Below are 20,487 nucleotides of genomic sequence, written 5' to 3' on the forward strand. Positions count from 1 at the left end.
TACAGCACCAATGAAATCTCAGCTCTGTTAGTATCTCTTAGGGCCAGTTTTTCAATCCGAGATAAAATTTTATCTTATGCCAATATATATATATATATATATATATATATATATATATATCTATGTTTCATGTTTATAGATATACTGGCAATAATAATTTTATCCTGGATAAAATTTTATCTCGGATTGAAAAACTGGCCCTTAGATAACAAATAACTAAGTCAAATTATTAAATTAATAATCATGTCCGTATTAAAACCAGTAAAATATTAATCTCACTTTCAATATATCCCTCACATCTTTAGTTAAACATCTTCAGTTAATTTTTATATATTATAATTATTATTAAATTAGTATTACATTTATATTTATTGTAATATCTGTAAAAATTCCAGTATTTTCTTTTTCTTTTTTTATTTTTTTGTTATTACTTTTCTTTTGTAAACGCTACCAATACAGCGCATTTCGTTTCAAGTTATGCTATGTAATTTGTATAAACTTATTTAGAGAGCCTGTTATTGGCCTTTTGGCTGTTGGGTTCTGTAAAAAGAAAATAAATAAATAAATTAAAATTTTATTATCTATTATCAACTAAAATCTTATGAATTTTTTAAATAAAATAAAATAGTAAATATTATTTTAATAAATGTAAAGTACTGAAATAAAATAAAATGTATTTAATTCGCACCTATTCTTATAATTTTATCTACAGGAACAGGGATTGTTCGCAGTAAATTTGTAAGGTATATGTGTATGTGTAATAGGGGTAAAGCGATGTAGTAGTTTAAGAGCAAGAGGTTGAATAAGATGCTGGCTGGTGGATGTTAGATGGTGGATCCTGGAAGGTGAATCTTGTGAGCTATCTTGTTCGCTGTAGGTGAGCCAACATTTACATAGGCGTATACGCAGTCGGAATAACAATGCCAGAGTCTCTGAGACACAGAATAACTTCATCCGCCGTGGTGGTTCTTAGAACAACCGGAAACACCTCAGCATTCAAATCTATTGACTATATCTATGTATTCTCAAATATAAATCTATAGGTATACATATGTAAATATATATATATGTGTGGTTGCAGTAAGTGCACGTAATGCATGCAGTTAGTTAATAAAAAGTTTTTCAACTTTAATTATCGTTTAAATTAAACAACAGAAATATTTAAGAATAGAACCGCTGTAATTTAAGGTTTTTGTAAAGATCCCGTTATTTTATTGTTGTTATTATTATTATTAAAATTAATTGGAACACATTTTACCAAACCTACACTTGTTTTTCCGCTAATAAAATATCCTTAACCCGCTTAATTTTAATATAATTACTCGGTGAGACGGTAATTAAAATTACAAAGACTTTGTGTTATTGATCTTTAGGCATTATTATTATTATTATTATTATATATTTTTCTTTTTTTTTTTTAAATCAAGAACGAGGTATGAGTTTTTTTTTCTTACGTATAAAATATAACACTCGAATTTATTCTTATCAACATACTCCACTTTAAAAAACGCGAGTTTTATAAATTATACTAATAACAGTGGTTTTTATTAATATTTATTTAGAATTAATAATTAGTAATTAGTAATAATAATAGTTATTAATAATGGAAAAATTATTTATGACATCTTGTTAGCGATCGCGAGATGCAATGAGTGTAATTGACTTGTCCATTTGTCAAGAGCATTATAACGAGCTGCACAAAGTGACTTTTTGTCCAATTCAAGCACTTGGTTCACCTAAACATACATATTATAATTAATTATTATATTTACACTGTCACTATCGTTATAATAAATTAATTATAGTTTCAAGTACCTGATCGATACGGCCTCGGATGCTGCTGTCGAGAATACAAGAAACAAGCAAACTTTCAACTTCAGATGCATCAATATTCAATTCTTTACTAATGAATGGGATGTGAATTCTTGTGTAAGGCTTGATTAGTTTAATAAGGACCTGTTGAATAATATAAATACATAAATTTATTGTACTGATAAGTTGATGTTATTAGAATAATTAATGGTTGAGAAAATTTATTGACAATTACCTGAGTTCTAATATTACGTAATAAATCTTCAATATGTTCTCTAATAAATGGATCATCCATAATATTGTTTCTATTTTGCTTGAGAATATCTTCAAACTGACCAATATCATTATTTTGATAACTTGATACTAAATTAGTCATTGCTAAAATTTCAGGATCGTTTTTGTAGGGCTTGGCTTCTTGTGAATCAAATGGGTTTATCGCTGATTTCATTAACCTGTAATTATTAAATTTTTTATAAATAATTATTAAACAATAATAATAATAAACTTTGAAAGAAGCTTCAAAAAAATTTAAGAAAAATATTTTCAAAGTTAATTCTAAATTCTTAACCACATTAGTACCTTTACTTTCTTATCCTACTACTAAATTAATAAAACTGTTTATAAAACAATGAACAAAGAAAAATATCTCAAACCAGTGGAATAAATAATCAACATTTCTTAAGGTAGTTGTCCTGGTTAAGGCATACCGTCAGAAAATTCTAAATTTTTGTATACTTATTAAGGACATGATACAATTACCCTTACAAATTTGAAGTCGATTGACTACCTATAACCCGAGATGAATTAAATTAAAAATTGGATGTTTAACATTGATTGCATACGCTCTCTGCAGTTCTGTACCAGTTTCTTAGTTATAAAAAAAATCTAACTGTCAGAAACTTTAAAAAAGCTGACAGTCTTTTAATGTATTTATTGTGAATTTAAAAAAAAAAATAAAAAAAAATTTTTGACCGTCTAATTATTTATAAATAACGGATTAAAGTTCAACAATTTATGAAAAAGTATATATCTACGGAGTCAGACAGAAACAATTGTATGGGTTGCGTCTCCATGAGTACAGTCTTGCTTAAAAATAATGGATTACTTAGCTACAAGCTCATATAATTTTGCAGCGCGTATAATCTCTAATTTTTTGACAATATTGTACCATGACAACTACCTTAAGTTTGATACCGTAAAGTTTAAAATGATATCTCAATTTAAAAAAAAAAAAAAAAAAAAAAAAACTTACATATTAGCAAGAACGAGATATTTAAGACACGTTGTACGTCTCGGAGATCCAGATTCATCGTAATTTTTAAAAGCTTCAAAGAAATCAGTGTGTGCTCTCTCAAACTCGCCTTCTCTGAGATGCATTTTGCCACCACATTCTAAAAATAAAAAAAAATGTAAAATTCATGACATTTATTATTCAATCAAGACACCAATCACCTGCTTGACAAGATATTAAAAATTACCTCTGATAACTCCCATAATAAGTGGATGAGGAATAGCACTCTTGATATGCAGACTCTGTTCGTACAAAGTCTTCAATTTTTTATTGTTCTTTTGCGCAGTGTACATTTGAATCTCCAGGGCATAAATTTCTAATAACTGAGTCCCCTTTTTTAGATCATCCTCTCCGTCGTCAGTTTGGCAGCTGTGATGCAATTGTTTCAAAATTTTAGCCAGTTTATTGAAATCTGAACGATCGAAGTAGAGTTTTCCTAATTTAGTGTTTGTTTTAAACCACAATCGATCATTCTTGGCGTCTTTTAGAGCATCGAGAGTTGTTTCATAAAAATCTTGTAATAGTTCCATCTGAAAATATAGAAATTTTTAATTCAAGCTTTTTTATTATTTTGAATGTAATTAATTGATTATTTATTGTAAGACTTCTTACATTTTTAGAAGTGCTGATGTAATCTAAAATTGAATTGATAGATTTTTCCGAGTGATTTCGCGTTACTGCACTTTTGATGTACGTTAATAACTGCTTGTACCTCGTCATCATTTCCTTGTAATTATTCTAAACAATTAAATAATTAGTTAGTGATGATGATAACACAGGAGAAAAAAAAACTGATTTTGAATTAAAATTTAAACAATTGATTATTAAAAATGATACTAAATTTAGTAAACATCCAACAATTTTTTTGAGATTTTTATAATAATTAAATTATAATATAAAGAATTTAGTAAAAAAATACCACATGTAGAAATTAAAAAAAATTACAAGTGTAAATTTTTAAAAATATTTTTTTTATAATATTTAATTTATTATAAAAATTTAAAGAATTGTTAAATGTCTGCTAATTTCAGTATCATTACTGAAAAAAAATGCTTACAAGTTTGAAATTGATTTTGATCATTTGTTTAAGAGCTTTAAAACCCCATTCTCCTTTATCACCAGCTTCGAGGTCTAGAACTTTTTGAAAACTTTGTAATGCTGCTTTTGGATCATCTTCTTTCAGAGATTTACTATTATAATATTGATTCTCTAAATCAACATCAGGTTCCGAATTTGAATCCTCAGAATATTCCTGCAAAAAAAATTTATTTTTAGAGAAAAATTCTCATAGTGTGTTAAAACAAAAATGAATTCATTAATAATTTTTACAAGTAAATTTTTAGCTGTTTATACAAATAAAACGTCTATTTTTACACAGATGATAACCTAAAAATACGGAAAACGTAAAATTAACCGGTAAAATAATTTAATAAAGATTGTAAAATACTTACGAGACCATAATCTTCTTCTTCCTCACACATAAAATCATCTTCAACATCAGACATGCTTCCTATTTAATAAATAATTACCAATAAAAAATTAATATTTACTATTAAAATAACAGCAATGTAAATTTGCGGTAAGAGTATAAACTTTTGGCCCAACACTACTTTATCTTTATCTAATTCTGTTGTTTCATTCTCGTTCCGCTCATCCTCTTCAAACTCCGCAAGCGCAGTCGATACCAATATGGCTGTCATTAGCGCGAAAAAGTATGAAAATTAAATTAGCTGACATTTGAAAATTTTGATAATTTTTATTTTATTGAAAAATAATTTTTATAAAATTAAAAAAAAAATTTTCACATGTAGAAAATTAAAAAAATTTTCCGTGAAATTTTTTAAAAATAGTTTTTTCGTTTTAATTTTTCATTAAAAAATAAAATAAAAAATTTTTTATTGTCGGCCAACTTAATTTTCATCAAAAAAGTTTAAATATAAATAACACTGAAGTTGACAGATATTAGAAATTTTTTTAGAATTTTATAGCAATTAAATTATTGAAAATTCCAAATGTGAAAATTAAAAAAAATTATTAGTGAAAGTTTTTAGAAGCATTTTTATTATTGTAATTGATTTGTTATAAGAATTTAAAGAATTGACAGCTGTTAGCTAGCTTCAGTATGATGAAAATAACAGAAAAATTTTAGACGGAATTGGAACGTTCAAGATTATAAATACGACATCTAGTGAGTAGTTATCAATTAAAAAATGTATCGTAGGATAAATCGTTCAAAAAGGTTATAATTAATAATAAATTTTATTTATGAAGGTATTTATTTAATAATTAATAAATGAAATGGAAGTTCAAAACGAAGATATCGATAACGACTTGATTTTGTATGAATTACTGGAGTATTTCGTAAAAAAGCAAGACCCAGAATTAGTCGTAAGTACCATAAATAAATAATGAACATCTGGTATCAATAGCAACCTGTCAAAGTCTAATAATACGTGTCATCATGAAATAATTAATACTGAATACTGACCCTGATTTTAATTTTTCAGCGTTTTAAGAATGACATCGACATTCTTCCCACTACAGGAACCATTAAAAATGCACTACGTTATCTCAATAACAGATACTCACTCCCAGAGAGTATATCACAACAAATAAGTTTAACTTTGCCATGGAAATTTGCCAGTGGTGACAACGGACGACTCCTAGCTATTTTACACGATAATATTTTAGAGATTAGACGCTCCAAAGATGAATTCTCATCAGTTATTGGCAAAGCAACAGGTTCTTATTTAATTTTGTTCAATTAAGTCTTTATTTGCTGTGTTATAAATTTATATAAATTATTATGATACAGAAATTGAGAAACATCTGATAATTTTTAGAATTTTTTTTAACAAACAAATTACAGCAAGAAAATTTAATTTAAAAACTTGATCTTTAAAAGCTCTAAAAAATTATAAAAGAGATTTTTATAAATAATTTTCGACAAAAATAAACACCTAGTTTATTTTTAAAGAAAAATCAAAAAATTGTCAAGTGTCTGCTAACTTCAGTCTCATAAATTATGTTTACTAATAAAATTTATTTACTTTCAGTTTCTAAGGATGCTTTTCCCCAGTGGCGTAAATTAGTATGGAGTCCAGACGGTTCAATTCTAGTACTTGCTTCAAGCAACGGCCAGTTATCATTTTACAATTCATTAGGCAGCAATATTTTCAACGTTAATTCCAAATCAGAAGCACAAAATCCGGAAGTATTGGAAGCTGGCGACGCAATATCGTCGATGATTTTCAACAAACCTCGAGTATCCACAGAGCAATGGTCTTACGAATTCCAAACAGTTACTTATAGTGGCCTTCTCAAGTCTTACAATCTAGCAGTTCACGGTTACGAGTATAAGTATCAATTTTCATTTGGAAACTTCTACCGGAAAGGTGTTAACGCCTTCACTTATGACCACCAGCACAATATTTATATCGTCGCAGGCAACAATATCATCCAAAGTAGCTTATCTCCCGCATCGAACGTCGGTTTGACTTCTTGGAGACCTATCAACGACTATCCATTCTACAAATTGTCTTTTACCTTCGAAGAAAATTGCGGTTCACACACTATGTCTCTCTGGAATTTAATACCAAAGTTCCGATCACCTGAAGAGCCTGTAATCTTTCGTATAAATGTGTCACCCAATTGCAATTACGTAGCGTGTTTGCACACAGACGGTGTGATATCTCTTTGGAATTTACCGAGTTTTCAGTTAAAACACCAATGGAAGCTTCACGAGCAGCCTAATTATAATGCAAAGAATCCAGTAACTGTTTCCAAGTACAGAAAATTGCCGGCTGTATACACAGAATTTCATCCAATGGACATCGGATGGTGGTCAGACCACGCGATTATTATCGCCCGCTACTCAGGAGCTATTTCGGTTTGTTCAATAACTGATTTAAAAAATCTTCTAGGTGCGTGTCCGGAGTTTTTGTTTGGCCAACCACAAATAGCTGAATTTTTACTGGGCAAAGGATTTTTATGTCTCGATTGTGAGACGATAATAACCACTAAAAAGCGGATGCAAGAGTCTAGTCTAGATGGCCACAACTCAGAAGCTTCGGACAGCGAGAAAGAAGAAGACGAACTGGAATCCTTGACGCTTATGAATTATTTAACAAATTTACTACGCAGTGCTTTATACTCGATTACAGACATCGAAAGCTTCCAACCGAAAAGAAAGAAGGCAAGAATTTTACAGAGAACTTACAGGATTCTAGGGCTCAAAAGTACTACGCCAGAAGAACTTTACTCGAGAAAGATAGATCTGGAGGAATACGATGAAGCTTTGGCGTTAGCTAAATCTTATAACTTGGACACGGATCTGGTGTATCAGACTCAGTGGCGTAAGTCCCAGTTTTCTATGAAAGCAATTACAGATCATTTGAGCAAGGTGAGAAAAAGATCATGGGTTTTGAACGAGTGTATTATGCGAGTTCCTGATACTTTGGAAGCAGCAAGGGAGCTATTGAATTTTGGGTTAAAGGGCACTAATCTTGATGCATTTTTAGCTTTAGCGGAAGATGATGATGGCAAGTTTTGTACTGTTGACAGTGATGAAGATCCGGCTCAACTCAACGATGTGGCCGCTAATCTAAAGTACATGCAGACGGTGAATAAAAAACTTAAAGATGTTGACTTGTCGACTTGTACTCCGGCTCAAAAAGAGTTGCTGAACCTCCGTAGAAGTCTTTTGAATCACTTGGATAAACTTAAGACTTATGAAATAATTATTTCAAGTCCCGATAAGTATAGAAAAGATTCCTATGAAAAATTCAGGCAGTTAACTATCCTAGAGAATGCAGTGAGGTTCGCTAGAGACTGCGATCACAATACCGTTGGACTTTTGTTCACATACCACGGACAGAAGCTTATTGCACACTGGCTGCCAATCATTAGCTACTTTCCCGAGACGTTGAACCCAAATGAATACAAAAAATTACTTCCTGAGTGCGATGATCAGGGCCAATTGTTCCTGCTTTACCAGAAAGAATTGCGCCCGAAGGATTGGTCAGAAAAACACGAGTTTGATTCACTTGTTGTGGATGATGATGACAATGAATGTGAAGTTATTTATGAAACAGATCCCGGTTTGTCTGCTTACAAGACCACCGAAATAACGATGGATTTGCTGCAAAAATGGTACCGAGCTCGTGCTTATGACATCGAGCGCAACAGTTGCATTGTAGAAAACGCTTTGGAACTTATTAAAATAGCACGGTCTCACAATATCACCGGCTTGGAAGAGTTTTTACTCCAGCTGGAAACCCTTGATGATTTAATTTACAAGGTACAGTTAGATGGTATGCCTCTAGCACAATTTGAAAAGTTGTCTAACTTGGAAAAGATAAAACTACTGATGAGCACATCGACGGAAAAAAATTTTATATCACATTTAAAAAATTACGTACTTCCTTTTATTTATCGCAAGCAAAAGTACCTTGGTGATGATCTTGATAAAAAGTTACTCAAAAGTTATTTAATTGATATTAGTGAAGATGATTTGTCAATGGTGTTAATTTTGTTTAATAATCTGAAAAATGATGTTGATATTTTAAACATGATTGAAGATATTGTCGAGCTTGCTGTTGACTGTATTTATGCGTGTAACAATTTTAATATGTATCAACGCGCTAAGGAGATATTTAATACGCTTCCCAAGCCACAGGCGATGCAAGATGCTGCAGGAGCTGCTGGTTTGATGAATGACTTAGAACGTGAGATAGAGTGCTTGAAAATTTTGAATAAATATCATGTGCAGTGCACTGTATGTTTTATTCACGAGAATAAAGACTCGGTAAGCGAAGTTAAAATGCTGCTGCATCAAATGAGTAGAAGTTTGAATGAATCCTCTACCCCGGCAAATCAAGAAGCTTGGACAGAAGTTTTGAACGACATGTTGGAGCTTCAGGAATTTATTTTTTTGTCTATTGATATCGAAGACTGCTTTGAAATTTGCGTTGACGCAAAACTCGCTTCTGGAATGAAAACTAATATACAAAATTGCAAGTCACTTATTGAAACTAAAAAGAGTGAACGTTCGTTGCTTAAAGTTTCGTATGACAAAACAGTTGAGTTAGTTTTGAAAGCTAGTAGAGAATATTTCAATAGTTCTAAGAGTTTGCAGGATTCAAATATGGAATTAGCGCGAGCTTGTATTCATTTAATTGAAGACGAAAACCCGTTGATTCAAGAAGAATATGATCTAATAAATTCTTTGCAAATTCTCAATGAATTTAATATAAATATTTTACCACTGCAAGTGAGACTTTGTCAAGATAAATTGAAATTAATTGAAAGCTGCTTAACTAACAAACGTGACGCCTACAAACGACAACAACGTCTGCTTACTTTGGCGACTTATTTAAACATTGAAGGTAAAAATACCAGAAGCCGTGAAGGTAAAGTATTAGAACTAATTGCTGAAAAAGCTTATCAAGAGCAGGATTATGATATTGCAACATCTACGTGCCAAAAGTTAATAGATAGTAGTTATTTTCCAGCTTGGAAAATAATTCAAACTCTTGGTTGCGCTGAAGATTTCAATGATTTGGGTTTTAGACAAAAATGTCTAGCTTTTACGCTTACTTACGGCCCCACTGAGATTCTAGAAGAGACTCTTCGGCAAATGCATCTGCTTGAAATTCAAGTACTAAATAAAAATCTTGAAGACTGGAAGTCAATAAATGAATTCAGTGACAATTATAAAGATAAAAATGATCAAAGTATCGATGAAGACGATGAATTTATCGACGCAATGACAACTCCTCAGGTTGAAGTTAAAGAATTTGTACCAAAAATTCTTGAAACCTCAACTGGCTTGGTAAAGAGTTCTGCGCAACTAGTCAAAAATTCTACACTGGGCATTTTACAAAACGTCGGGGCACAAGGTTTTTGGAAGACTGCATTGAGTTTTAGTAGAACCCAAGATGAAGATAGTTATTTAGCTGAGTCAAATGCTGACAATGATGATAAGCGAGATGAAATTCAGAGTTTCCCGGTTTTCTACGCCTCGCTATTCGATCAATGTACCTTAAGTCGTTGGGACTCGAGATACGAACGTTACTCGATGCCTGATATTGACAATACTAAGTTAAAAATGTGTCAAACGTTACTACGTATTACTAAATTGAGTGAGACTGCTAGTTATGGATTAGAAGTAAGTGACATTAGTCACTTGTTTGTGCAATTAGCGAGTCATATCATGTCAGATGATTGGCAACTAGGTATGGCGTATCTGTTAAGCTTGAATGATTGTACAGATGATTTTATTTCACACACTCAGGAAGTCTTTAGAAATTTACCGCAAACTAATTTATACATTCATTCTGCTATTTATTTTTATTCGATAAAATTGTACTGTAGATTACGACCGGATGCTGATGATTGCTTCACGTATGACCCCATGGAATTAATGAGAATGATGGCCAATGAAGCAAGGGACGAAGCTGATGACTTGAAAATAGCTCTAGTTTATTGGTGTCTGCAATTGACTCACGAAAGTCATGAACAAGTACCTGAAGTAGAAAAAATAGAGGTGCAGTCAGATCTAGTTTCAAATCCAGTGGATGCTAATTCTGTTGAAAAGCCTTCGGATGGTGAGAAGGAGACAACGAATTTATATGAAAATGAAGCATTTAAAATGGCAAGTGCTGATGGAGACGGATGGGATGACAACTGGAGTGATTTTTCAGATTCAGAATTCAAAGAAAAAGGTGAAAGCAAAGAAGCTTCAGATAATTTAATTGGCTCGGATAATTTAGAATTCAACTCATCTGTCGAACAAGCTGTTGATAGTGAGGTTTTGTCATTGGATACCTTTGATGAAACTCAGACTGACACTGCTGATGATACAACGGAAGAGCAACGTTACGCAGAATTTGAACATTTGTATTCTCGGATGGAAACTAAAGAAGACTATGTCGAGTTGAAAGAAATAATTAATTCGTGGCCTGTATTTACGAATCCAGACCTCACGAATGTTGATAAACACCCCACACTAAGGATGATCGGTGTCAGCTTGCTTATAGCCCAAAAAGATAATTCTAAATTTGAAGCTCCCAGTCTGCAAGAGTTCAAAGAACTGTTGAAGACTCGGCCAGTTGATCCGGAAGTCTATGTGGCATTTATTAAAAAGTTTGACGGGAAATTTAACGTTCAAGATAAAATTTATTTAAGATTGTGTGCCAATGATCCATCTCTGCATCAAGAAGCTATTGATATTGTAAAAAAAGAGAGAGACGTAGAATTGTCGGTGCCTATATTGGAAGAAATATTTTTTAAAAATTTAACAGCACTGTTGCCTCCTACTCATCCAGCTTACAGTAAAATACTTGAGGAAATGTTTGCAAATCATCCAATTACAGAGATAGAACCTCATATACGTATTTTAATTGATAGACTTACCGAACAGAAACATGTAACATATGCTGTTGCTTTGTGGAATCAACTTAAAGCTGTGCCAGCGCCTATCTAAAGCTTTTTAATTTGTTTTTAAATATTTATAAATGCAAATAAATTAATTTATTTTTATCGTTATTAATGAATTATTTTTCTGAAAATTATAATTAAAATTATTTTTTTTTTTCAATTGTAAATATGCTGTAAAAATAAATAAAATTTATACGACTTAATTTAAATTTAAATATTAAATTATTTATTAATAATGTGATAATATATTTTTAATTTCTGAAAAAGTGATTTATTTCAACTCAAAGATTATAAAAGTCAATCAACAGCTAAGTAAATTATTTTTAAATATAAATTAACGCTTTTTCCAAGTAAATTTTCTTCTCGCACCTTCTTGACCTGGCTTCTTTCGTTCTTTTATTCGCCAATCCCTAGTCAATAGACCAGCAATTCTCATTTTTTCTACCATGTCCTTGTCTACAAAGCTTCGTAATCCCCAAGCAATTCCCCAACGAATTGCACCAGCTTGACCAGAAAATCCTCCACCTTCAACATTAGCTTCGACGTCAACTTCCTTATCCATTCCCGTAAAAATTAATGGAAATATAACTTGTTCTCGGCTTTGAATGTTTGTGAAATAATCGATATTCTTGCCGTTAATTTTTATTTTTCCAGAACCATTTCCTAAAATTTTGACTGTTCCACGGCATGTGTGTCGCATGCATTGTGTTACTAAAATAAATGGTCTTCCTTTTTCATCATACTCCAAAGGTGGAATTATTAATCCTCTTGTTTGTATATGTTTTAATTTCCTGAACTTCATGATGAAATCTTTAGCCGTTTCTGACCAAGGATGCCCTTCCAATCTTTGAAGTGAAGCTACCAACGCTTCGTAGTCGCTGTCACTTACAGGCTCCAAAAAAAGTTTTTCAAATTCTTTTCTGGACAACCAGTCAGATCCTAACAAATTTGCTCGATTGCCTTCATTTGGTAAAATACCTTTTGTTATCTGTTCATCTTCAAATTTATTAAGATACTCCATTTGTTCAACAATATCGTAGAGCACAGAGTAGAAATTAGGTTTCAATGTATAGAAGAGTGAATGGAATGGCCTACCTTCTTCATCAAACTGAGCAGTTTTTTTTGGTGGAAAAATTTTACTAGCTTCTTCCATTATTGGTCGTGCTTTTGGTTCATATAAACCAGATGGAAATAGATACTGAATTGATCTGTTGATAGCATCTTGATTGAACGTTTCAGGATTTTCACCCATCATGTTTGCTAAGTGCCTTTTACCTATTTGATAATCTTGATCTTCTTTTTTTATGAATTTATGGTATTCTGCAGATCGTTCTAGATAAGCTTTCATAGCACTATTTAATTTTTTATTTTTTAAACTACCATCTTCGACACTTTCAGCGGTTGTTGAAAAACAACTCCTCATCAGAGACTTTATATAAATACCTTCTGTTAAATTTTTTGTAATACTGTACTGTCTCAACATCATGACGCTCGTTAACATTTTTTCACCAAAAATTAAACTACAATTTATTATTTAATTAAAACACAAGGTTCTTTCTAACCATTTATTTAACACACTGCTCCCGACGTTGCCTTCTCCATGTTAATTGAAAATTAGTGTTTAACCTAAAAGTGAGATATTTTTTATTTCTATTTTAATAGCTAGCTTGTATATTTATTTTTTTACTTGACAAAAATACTTACCGAAAAAATAATAAATTCTAAATGACAACTTTTTTTAATTTGGAAAAATTTAATTCTCGCAAATTTTATACAATAAATATTATTTTTAAAAAGGCGGATGTCGGCTTAGTTTGTAAATGAAAATCGAAAAAGTGAAAAGTAAAAAAATAACTTTCTTTACTCTTGAAAACTAACGATAAAAATTAAATACTAATTAATTTTTTATTAGTTTTAACAAAAAAAAATGAAAAAGTAAAAATTTATTTATATTATTAACAATCAAGTCAATTCAAAAAGAATATTATTTTTCAGGAATAAAACTCGTCTCAAATAATATTTTTCTTATTAGTAACCGTATAAAATATAATTGCTCTTTTTAATTATCAGCAAATATTTTAATAATTTAATAAATATGAAATTGGAAAATTAAAATATAAAATTAATCTGTTAAAATTTTTAAAATACCCGGTAAAAATATCAAATTATTTTTAGTTATCGCCTGCAGGTAATACCACTGAATATAAAAATAAATATGACTTACGTAGTAATTGAAAGTCATTTCCGGTTATAAGCACTAGAGGCGTCAGCAGGCGTCAATCGCAATTTATCTGCTGCACGCCATTTTGTCTTTGTCGTTTGTCGATGGTTTGTAGACACAACCTGAGCATACAGTTTATTATTGTAAAAGTTTATTATTTTCTTACGCTAAAAATCAGTTATTAAAATAGAAATAACGTGAATAAATATAAAAAAATATTTAAAAAATGAGTTACGGTCGTCCTCCTCCCCGTATTGACGGGATGGTGTCTTTGAAAGTTGATAATTTAACTTACAGAACAACGCCGGAGGATTTGCGACGTGTGTTCGAGAGATGCGGAGAAGTTGGTGATATTTATATTCCCAGAGACCGATTCACCCGCGAAAGCCGTGGGTTCGCATTTGTCAGGTAAACTTTGGAGTATTTATTTTTTAATTATCATACCTATCACCTGAGTTATCTTTTTTAATAGTTGATAACAATCCATAGCACACATATTTTCGCAGTTACAAGCTGTGACGTCATCAAGTCCCTTTTTTATTTGAATTGCCGGCATTTGGAGTGTGACTAATTCAGCAAAATAATTAATTGACTTTTATAATTTATTAGATTTTATGACAAACGTGATGCTGAAGACGCACTCGACGCAATGGATGGACGTCTTCTAGATGGAAGGGAACTTCGTGTACAGATGGCTCGTTACGGAAGGCCAACTTCACCTCACCGGAGCCGTGGAAGTCGCCGCCGAGGAAGGCAAGTCGCTTTTTATTTAAATGATTCTTTAAATTAAGCTAAATAAAAAATTACTCATCATTTAATTTGTTTTGTTTTTGTAGATCACGTAGTCGCAGCCGGGATCGCCGACGGTCTCGTTCAAGATCCAAGTCTAGGTCACGAAGCCGTGACCGTGACCGCAGACGTTCCTACAGCCGTAGTCACAGTCGTTCCCGCTCGGATAGCAAAAGCTCCCGAGGTAAATCTCACTCACGCAGTAAATCTGCCGAAAGAGAGAATAGCCGATCTAAGTCTAGGTAATTTTTATTGATAAATTTCGATAATTTTTATCTTGATTAGTTTAAATAGACAATTGTAGATAAATTTTAACTGTTAATCAGTAAAAGGCATTTTTTATGTGAAAATATGACAGAACAATATGCAAACGCTTGCTATTAGTATCATGAATATTTAACGACGTTTTATTTTTTTTTAAAGGTTACAAAATTCAATGTTACGATCAATATATAACTTGTCCTAGTTTTGTTGGTCAATTCCTTGAAGAAAGTTATAAAAAAAAATATTTTTTTGTTTGGAATCATTTTTATAGGTACTAAAAAATATTCCATAGAGAAATAAAAATTTTTTTTCGTCGATTTTTGTGTGTACTTGAAAATAATTTATAATTTCAAAACTTAAAAATCTTACGGTATTTGAATTTTTTATGAATTTATTTACTATGGTAAAAAAAAAAAAAGTTTTTTTTTTTTTTTTTTTCCTTCCCTCCCAAAAAAACTCATTATCTTAAAATTTATAGTTCACAAATTAAATTATAGTTTTAAATTAAAATAAAATTGCAAGTGTCAATAACTGGGTCTTTTATCTTAACTATTTTAATTTAATTAAAAAATTAATTGTAATTTGTATGATTTCAGGGACTGAACTGGCTAATGGTGTATGAAAGTACAACAAAATGAGATGCACGTGTTCCGAGTTTGCAATGCAGTTTATTCTGACATTGAAAAAATAAGAAAAGGTATAATAAATACTCTAAATACCTAAATCACACTAGCACATTCGCATCTTTTGATCATTTTCGTATTAATTATTTCGACGCACTTCTTTGGGATTTTAATAATAAATGAATTATAAATCCAAATTAATTTTATAATATAAATATAAACATAATACTAGAGCTACAATTTATATTTAACAGAAAAAAAAACTATTTCCAAGTCAATTTTTCTAATCTATTCCTTAATCGCGTTGGAATTTTTTTTTTATATTTCTAAATAGTGTGTTAAAAGTTACTTCGTATTTATCTCGCAAGCTTTATTATCAATTAAAGTTGAATATATATTAAACAATGTGAGTTTTTGTATAAAAACAAAAAGAAAAAAAATCAATACAACTATTTCAACACCAATATCTCTAACTAACTGTTATCTGTTTTTTTTCTTTTTTTACGTTATGTATTTTGTTTAACGCGAATCAAATAAACTAACTCCCCTCGGGTATTCTCTTGTTGACTAAATATTTGTGGACACTTGAAGTCGTCACGTTTAGTAAAATGAATTGTCCAAAATTAATAATTGATATAGACAAAGTTTAACTGATTAATTAAATGAATTAAACTTATCGTATTTAATATACTTAACTTGATATCAATAGAATTTTATTGTGTAGATTTTTGTTTTGAAAATTTTTTTTCTTTGTTCAAATTATTTCTTAGACGATAAGTTTTGCATTTTACTGTAACTATCACTTACAGATTTATTTATGTAACGTTTGCCATTTGTAATAAACTATATTAAAGATAAAAAACAATAATTCTGAATACAAACACAGTTTAGAGAACTAAATTAATGTGCATGATGAATGAAATTATTTACGCCAGTGAGTTAATTTTTATTTTTTTTTAATTTCGTAATCAAAATCGGTATCGTATTAACGCCCACCCGTTTACAAATGAATAATTTTAAGTAAATAATATTAGTAACAATAATAATAATAATATTGATAAATAAAATTAATTAGTACCCTTGAAAACATCTGGATGCAGCAAAGTAAAAGCATATGACTAAGTTGTGATTTTATGGTGCCACAGGCGGTGGAAAGGCGTGGAGTGGAGTGTCGAGTGATGGGGGTAGCTGAGAGTATGCAGTAAGCCGAACTGTAAGCGGGGCTGTATGCTGAGTTTGCTGTATGCAGAGTTTGCGAGCTAAGCGGTTGCCGGTGTCTGGTGATAACGATGAGGATGGCGATGACGATGACAAAGCTCGAGGTTCGCGGTGAAAGTGAAAGGCGCTAGCAGGGTTCCCGTTACATTAAGCAATAGTGAGTCTGAATGAAAGAACGCGCTCGCTCTCTTGTGTTATTACACGGGGGGCTTAGAGCGCTTTAATTTTAGGATCACGTACGAGAGAAATAAAGTTATTATGACGAAGGGGATGACGATGAAAGCAAGAAACCGAGCCTGCAGGTCTATATTTAATAGCCAACGATTACTGATGTCGCAGTCGAGTTGCTGACATACACGAGACACTTTTTCCTGATCCTCGTCATCAGTCAGACTTGCTGTTCTGGATCTTTATAATCTTCCTCAGGACAGCATTCTCTTGATGAATGAGGGAGTATTATTGACGATCCCTTTAAAGCTGATTCCCGAGTCTTCAGGTTCGGATTCTTAGCTGTTATACGCCATCCATCATCCACCTCAGCGTAATGCCGTCACTGTTAAACCGTGAGTCTTTTATCTCAACTATTCGGTTCAGTATTGTTTCTATTTTATTTTTATTTTTTTGTATTACTTAAAAATTTTTTTTTTATCATTATTATAGTATCTTATTATTATTTTGTTTACGCGCGTACAAAAATTGAGATACTTAATTTTTTACTTTAACTTGTTCCTTAGTAAAATTGTATACTACGGGATTTTTTGTATATTTGCTACTTTTAATACTTTATTTTCAGCATTAATTATCCAATGATTGATGTAAGTATTTTTTTTTTTTTTACTTAGACACTAGGTCATTAATTTTTTGTTTTTTTTTTTTTAATTTTATTTACTAATTTTAATATGCCTAGTAAATTAATTATTGACAATCATTCGTAATATAAATAAATTTTACTATTAAATCAATGACAGTTTTAGTAATTTATTAATTTCATTTGCTACCTATCTACAAATATATATATATAATCTTTGTACTTTATTTAACCCTATATAAAAATTATCATTTGTCATAAAATTGTTACGCATTTTTTAACAATTGAGTAAAATCTACAGTATTAATAATTAATTTCTTTCTTTGTATACGAACTCGTAATCAATATCCTTCGTATTGATTTTATACTTAAAGACTATTATGTATTGGCAATTGTGAGTTATTAATTATTTAAAAACTAATATTTTAATTTTTCAAAATAAATTATTAGAAAAAAAAAAATAGTTAAAATTGTTATTAGTAATTAAAAGATTCGCAATCTCAATTCCTAATTTAAATTATTAAGGCAACAATTATTATTCAATACTATACTAATTATAGCTTTTGATCATTAGTTTTGGTAATCAAATAAGGCTTCAGCGTGCGTCCAATTATGTACATTATAACACCAATAATATGTCCAACTAGATAAATGCTCTTGTAATAAATATAATTATTCTCAAAAGTGAGCAATTGGAAGCCGAATGAGAGGTAAGCCATGCAGAAGAATCTCATAAACCACATCAGACACCACCATCTTGTTCTCGCCTAGAAAAATAAAACAAAACAATTATTCCTAAGCTAATTAATATTAAAAAACATAATGTTAAGATATAATATAATATAATAGACTTACCGAGCTGCCTTCCTCAGTTTGATTGTAAAATTTAACATACATATCTTCAAGGGGAAGGTACGTAATAACAGAAAATATTCCGACATAATACCCAAACGCATATCCGTGCCAAATTGTTGAAACAAAGAATGTCGCCGGTATTCGTAAATTTTTCCATGGAAATACTTTGTATACATATGTAGCCATCCAATACTGAACAGTAATATTCCAACGCTTCATGGCCGTTCTTACAAGATAACTTTTTTCAACACCCCACCAATCAATGTTAAACACTGTCTCAAAGTCCATTTTTTCATCTTTTATTTTCTCTGGATTCAAGGCGCTGCAAAAAAAAATTAATTAATCTCGGTTGTAAACATAATATAAAAGAGTGCAATCAATAAGCTCGTGTTAAAAATAACTAGCACAGCGTTTTATGTTATATCTATATACATTTGCTCAGCTGCTTTGTAGTCCTTCGGACCGAGACCAGGTTGAGGTTGTGAACAAATAGGATAGACTCCTAAACCAGCCATCTGACACACACTCTCGGAAAACATCATTCCTACATACAATCTTGTACGGAAAGTTAAAAATGCTGGAATAATGAACCATAGTCGGTACCAAAATGACCTTTGTTGAAATTCTTCTGTTAATACATACTAAAAAAGAAAAAAAAAAGATCATTGTACTTATATAGTAATAGAGAAAATTTCAGCTGAAACAATTATTATAAAAAAAATATTTTTAAAAATTCGCACTTAAAATTAATTAAAATTTCTACATGTAAAATTTTTTTGCATTATAATTTAATTTTTATAAAAATTTTTAAAAATACTTAAAAAAATATTTGCCTTTTAATTTTTATACTCTGCAAATATTTAATTTATGAATCTCAATGAACAAAATTTTGAAATGTTTGATACTTTCTGCATAATTATAAATTAAAATACATTTGTTTAAATACTTACGAAATTGGGCCATATATTACTGGTGAATAAAAATATTACAGTTGATACACCTATTAATTTTAATTTGTACAATGTTGGTTCCCAACATTCAATATAGTCGGAAAACTTTCTATTTATACAATCCCAGTACGTCCTGTATCTATAGAAAGGACCTAAAAAATTAGAAAACTTTTACTCGTATGCACTTTTTTATTTTTAGAGTAAACATAAACTTTTTTAGTAAGTATCAATACCTGTTAAAATACCCATATAACTCCAGCCATAATGAACAACATCTAAAAAGTTAATATTTTTCATAGCTTTGTAGCATTGGACATCTGGATTGTTTTTAAAATCTTCCAGCGCTGAATTCAATTCAAAGCCCATACCTCCATACTTCAACGTCATCAACATGAGTATTAAATTAGTGTGTGTCGAAATCTCCGGTAGTCCAAACAAATGAGTTAATCTTGATATTATCAAGAGATAAAAAAATGAAAAGAAAAACGATGCCGTATGTCTAATCCTGTGGCAATTAAAAATGAAATTATAAATTAGATGTTATATAAACATAAATATAAGTATCATATCATTAAATCTAATGAGTAGAATTTTTAATAATTACCTAGGAGCTAATTGCGAAAGAATCACAGCACATACGATAGTCATAGCTATCGGGTGTAAAATATCCCATCCAGAAACTATGAGTGATACAAAAAATCCAACTCCAGTACTCACCCATTGTTTATTGAATGGATTTTTTATAGTACGAAAATAATTACCAAATCCTATAAGTCCGAGTAATAGACCGACATAAATAATATCATCGATTATCATGGTGCGGCAAATATAATATAAATATCACACTGATTGGAGTAAGTCCAATGAAAGACTGAATTGTCTGCACTGCGTTATCATACACCCTACTACCCGTATCAGACTCTTTTTTTTATTTAAATGCCCGTTGTTCACTTCTACTTAGTTTTACATTTGTTGCTTTTTAATTTTCGTTGTTTATTCACATGTGGTTGTATAATCAGTAACCACTATGACAATAAATGGACAATTTTCATATTCAACTGAGCTATTTGTATATATTTGAGCAAATATAGATGTATAAATACAAAAAAATAGAAAATTCAATAACTAACTAGTGAGCCACATATGAACTTTGAACACTTTTAAATAATCTGTTTATGTTGTGATTTTATATTTTTTTCTTAGTTTACTTACGTGTC

At 30.5% G+C, this 20,487-nt stretch overlaps 5 protein-coding genes across 8 annotated transcripts; 2 read left to right on the forward strand and 3 right to left on the reverse strand.

Moving 5' to 3' along the window:
* Positions 1-662: 662 nt before the first annotated feature.
* LOC123268427 (COP9 signalosome complex subunit 2) lies at positions 663-4,714 on the reverse strand. The gene is made up of 8 exons (XM_044733470.1): positions 4,555-4,714; positions 4,161-4,355; positions 3,716-3,841; positions 3,291-3,633; positions 3,065-3,203; positions 2,048-2,264; positions 1,816-1,956; positions 663-1,736 (listed from the first exon to the last, which is right to left on the reverse strand). The coding sequence occupies exons 1-8, from the start codon at positions 4,606-4,608 to the stop codon at positions 1,617-1,619; spliced, it is 1,335 nt and encodes a 444-aa protein (XP_044589405.1). The 5' UTR covers positions 4,609-4,714; the 3' UTR covers positions 663-1,616.
* Positions 4,715-5,294: 580 nt separating this feature from the next.
* Positions 5,295-11,650, forward strand: LOC123268428 (neuroblastoma-amplified sequence-like). Its single transcript, XM_044733471.1, has 3 exons — positions 5,295-5,491; positions 5,611-5,845; positions 6,160-11,650. Exons 1-3 carry the CDS (start codon positions 5,402-5,404, stop codon positions 11,586-11,588), a joined length of 5,754 nt encoding a protein of 1,917 aa, XP_044589406.1. The 5' UTR covers positions 5,295-5,401; the 3' UTR covers positions 11,589-11,650.
* Positions 11,651-11,790: 140 nt separating this feature from the next.
* On the reverse strand, positions 11,791-13,299 carry LOC123269993 (28S ribosomal protein S9, mitochondrial). Its single transcript, XM_044735955.1, has 2 exons — positions 13,247-13,299; positions 11,791-13,168 (listed from the first exon to the last, which is right to left on the reverse strand). The coding sequence occupies exon 2, from the start codon at positions 13,041-13,043 to the stop codon at positions 11,877-11,879; it is 1,167 nt and encodes a 388-aa protein (XP_044591890.1). The 5' UTR covers positions 13,044-13,168; positions 13,247-13,299; the 3' UTR covers positions 11,791-11,876.
* A 512-nt stretch (positions 13,300-13,811) lies between these two features.
* Positions 13,812-16,825, forward strand: LOC123269994 (serine/arginine-rich splicing factor 2-like). Of its 4 annotated transcripts, none has more exons than XR_006510520.1 (5): positions 13,813-14,171; positions 14,373-14,516; positions 14,600-14,736; positions 15,413-15,513; positions 16,585-16,825. XR_006510520.1 is itself a non-coding variant. In XM_044735957.1 (4 exons), exons 1-4 carry the CDS (start codon positions 13,990-13,992, stop codon positions 15,436-15,438), a joined length of 489 nt encoding a protein of 162 aa, XP_044591892.1. In that variant the 5' UTR covers positions 13,812-13,989; the 3' UTR covers positions 15,439-16,320. The 4 variants fall into 4 exon arrangements, 2 of the variants coding, with proteins under 2 accessions (XP_044591892.1, XP_044591891.1); XR_006510519.1 differs by having other exon boundaries at positions 13,815-14,171; positions 14,600-14,794; XM_044735957.1 differs by lacking the exon at positions 16,585-16,825 and having other exon boundaries at positions 13,812-14,171; positions 15,413-16,320.
* An 891-nt stretch (positions 16,826-17,716) lies between these two features.
* Positions 17,717-20,363, reverse strand: LOC123269996 (lysophospholipid acyltransferase 7). Its single transcript, XM_044735959.1, has 6 exons — positions 19,875-20,363; positions 19,504-19,775; positions 19,271-19,422; positions 18,753-18,961; positions 18,321-18,642; positions 17,717-18,232 (listed from the first exon to the last, which is right to left on the reverse strand). The coding sequence occupies exons 1-6, from the start codon at positions 20,084-20,086 to the stop codon at positions 18,020-18,022; spliced, it is 1,380 nt and encodes a 459-aa protein (XP_044591894.1). The 5' UTR covers positions 20,087-20,363; the 3' UTR covers positions 17,717-18,019.
* Positions 20,364-20,487: the final 124 nt, after the last annotated feature.

Source organism: Cotesia glomerata, linkage group LG7 (assembly GCF_020080835.1).
Source record: "Cotesia glomerata isolate CgM1 linkage group LG7, MPM_Cglom_v2.3, whole genome shotgun sequence".
Taxonomy (NCBI): Eukaryota; Metazoa; Arthropoda; class Insecta; order Hymenoptera; family Braconidae; genus Cotesia; species Cotesia glomerata.

Excerpts from the sequence above, each read along its gene's own strand:
- LOC123268427 (XM_044733470.1), bottom strand. The coding sequence starts at position 4,608 with ATGTCTGATGTTGAAGATGATTTTATGTGTGAGGAAGAAGAAGATTAT. Across the intron at positions 3,204-3,290 it reads TATTATGGGAGTTATCAGAG|AATGTGGTGGCAAAATGCAT; the intron begins GTAATTTTTAAT and ends TTTTATTTTTAG. Across the intron at positions 2,265-3,064 it reads TATCTCGTTCTTGCTAATAT|GTTAATGAAATCAGCGATAA; the intron begins GTAAGTTTTTTT and ends TAATAATTACAG.
- LOC123268428 (XM_044733471.1), top strand. The coding sequence starts at position 5,402 with ATGGAAGTTCAAAACGAAGATATCGATAACGACTTGATTTTGTATGAA. Across the intron at positions 5,492-5,610 it reads AGCAAGACCCAGAATTAGTC|CGTTTTAAGAATGACATCGA; the intron begins GTAAGTACCATA and ends TTAATTTTTCAG. Across the intron at positions 5,846-6,159 it reads AGTTATTGGCAAAGCAACAG|TTTCTAAGGATGCTTTTCCC; the intron begins GTTCTTATTTAA and ends ATTTACTTTCAG.
- LOC123269993 (XM_044735955.1), bottom strand. The coding sequence starts at position 13,043 with ATGTTAACGAGCGTCATGATGTTGAGACAGTACAGTATTACAAAAAAT.
- LOC123269994 (XM_044735956.1), top strand. The coding sequence starts at position 13,990 with ATGAGTTACGGTCGTCCTCCTCCCCGTATTGACGGGATGGTGTCTTTG. Across the intron at positions 14,172-14,372 it reads CGTGGGTTCGCATTTGTCAG|ATTTTATGACAAACGTGATG; the intron begins GTAAACTTTGGA and ends ATAATTTATTAG. Across the intron at positions 14,517-14,599 it reads GGAAGTCGCCGCCGAGGAAG|ATCACGTAGTCGCAGCCGGG; the intron begins GCAAGTCGCTTT and ends TTGTTTTTGTAG.
- LOC123269996 (XM_044735959.1), bottom strand. The coding sequence starts at position 20,086 with ATGATAATCGATGATATTATTTATGTCGGTCTATTACTCGGACTTATA. Across the intron at positions 18,962-19,270 it reads GTAATATATGGCCCAATTTC|TATGTATTAACAGAAGAATT; the intron begins GTAAGTATTTAA and ends TTTCTTTTTTAG. Across the intron at positions 18,643-18,752 it reads TACAAAGCAGCTGAGCAAAT|CGCCTTGAATCCAGAGAAAA; the intron begins GTATATAGATAT and ends TTTTTTTTGCAG.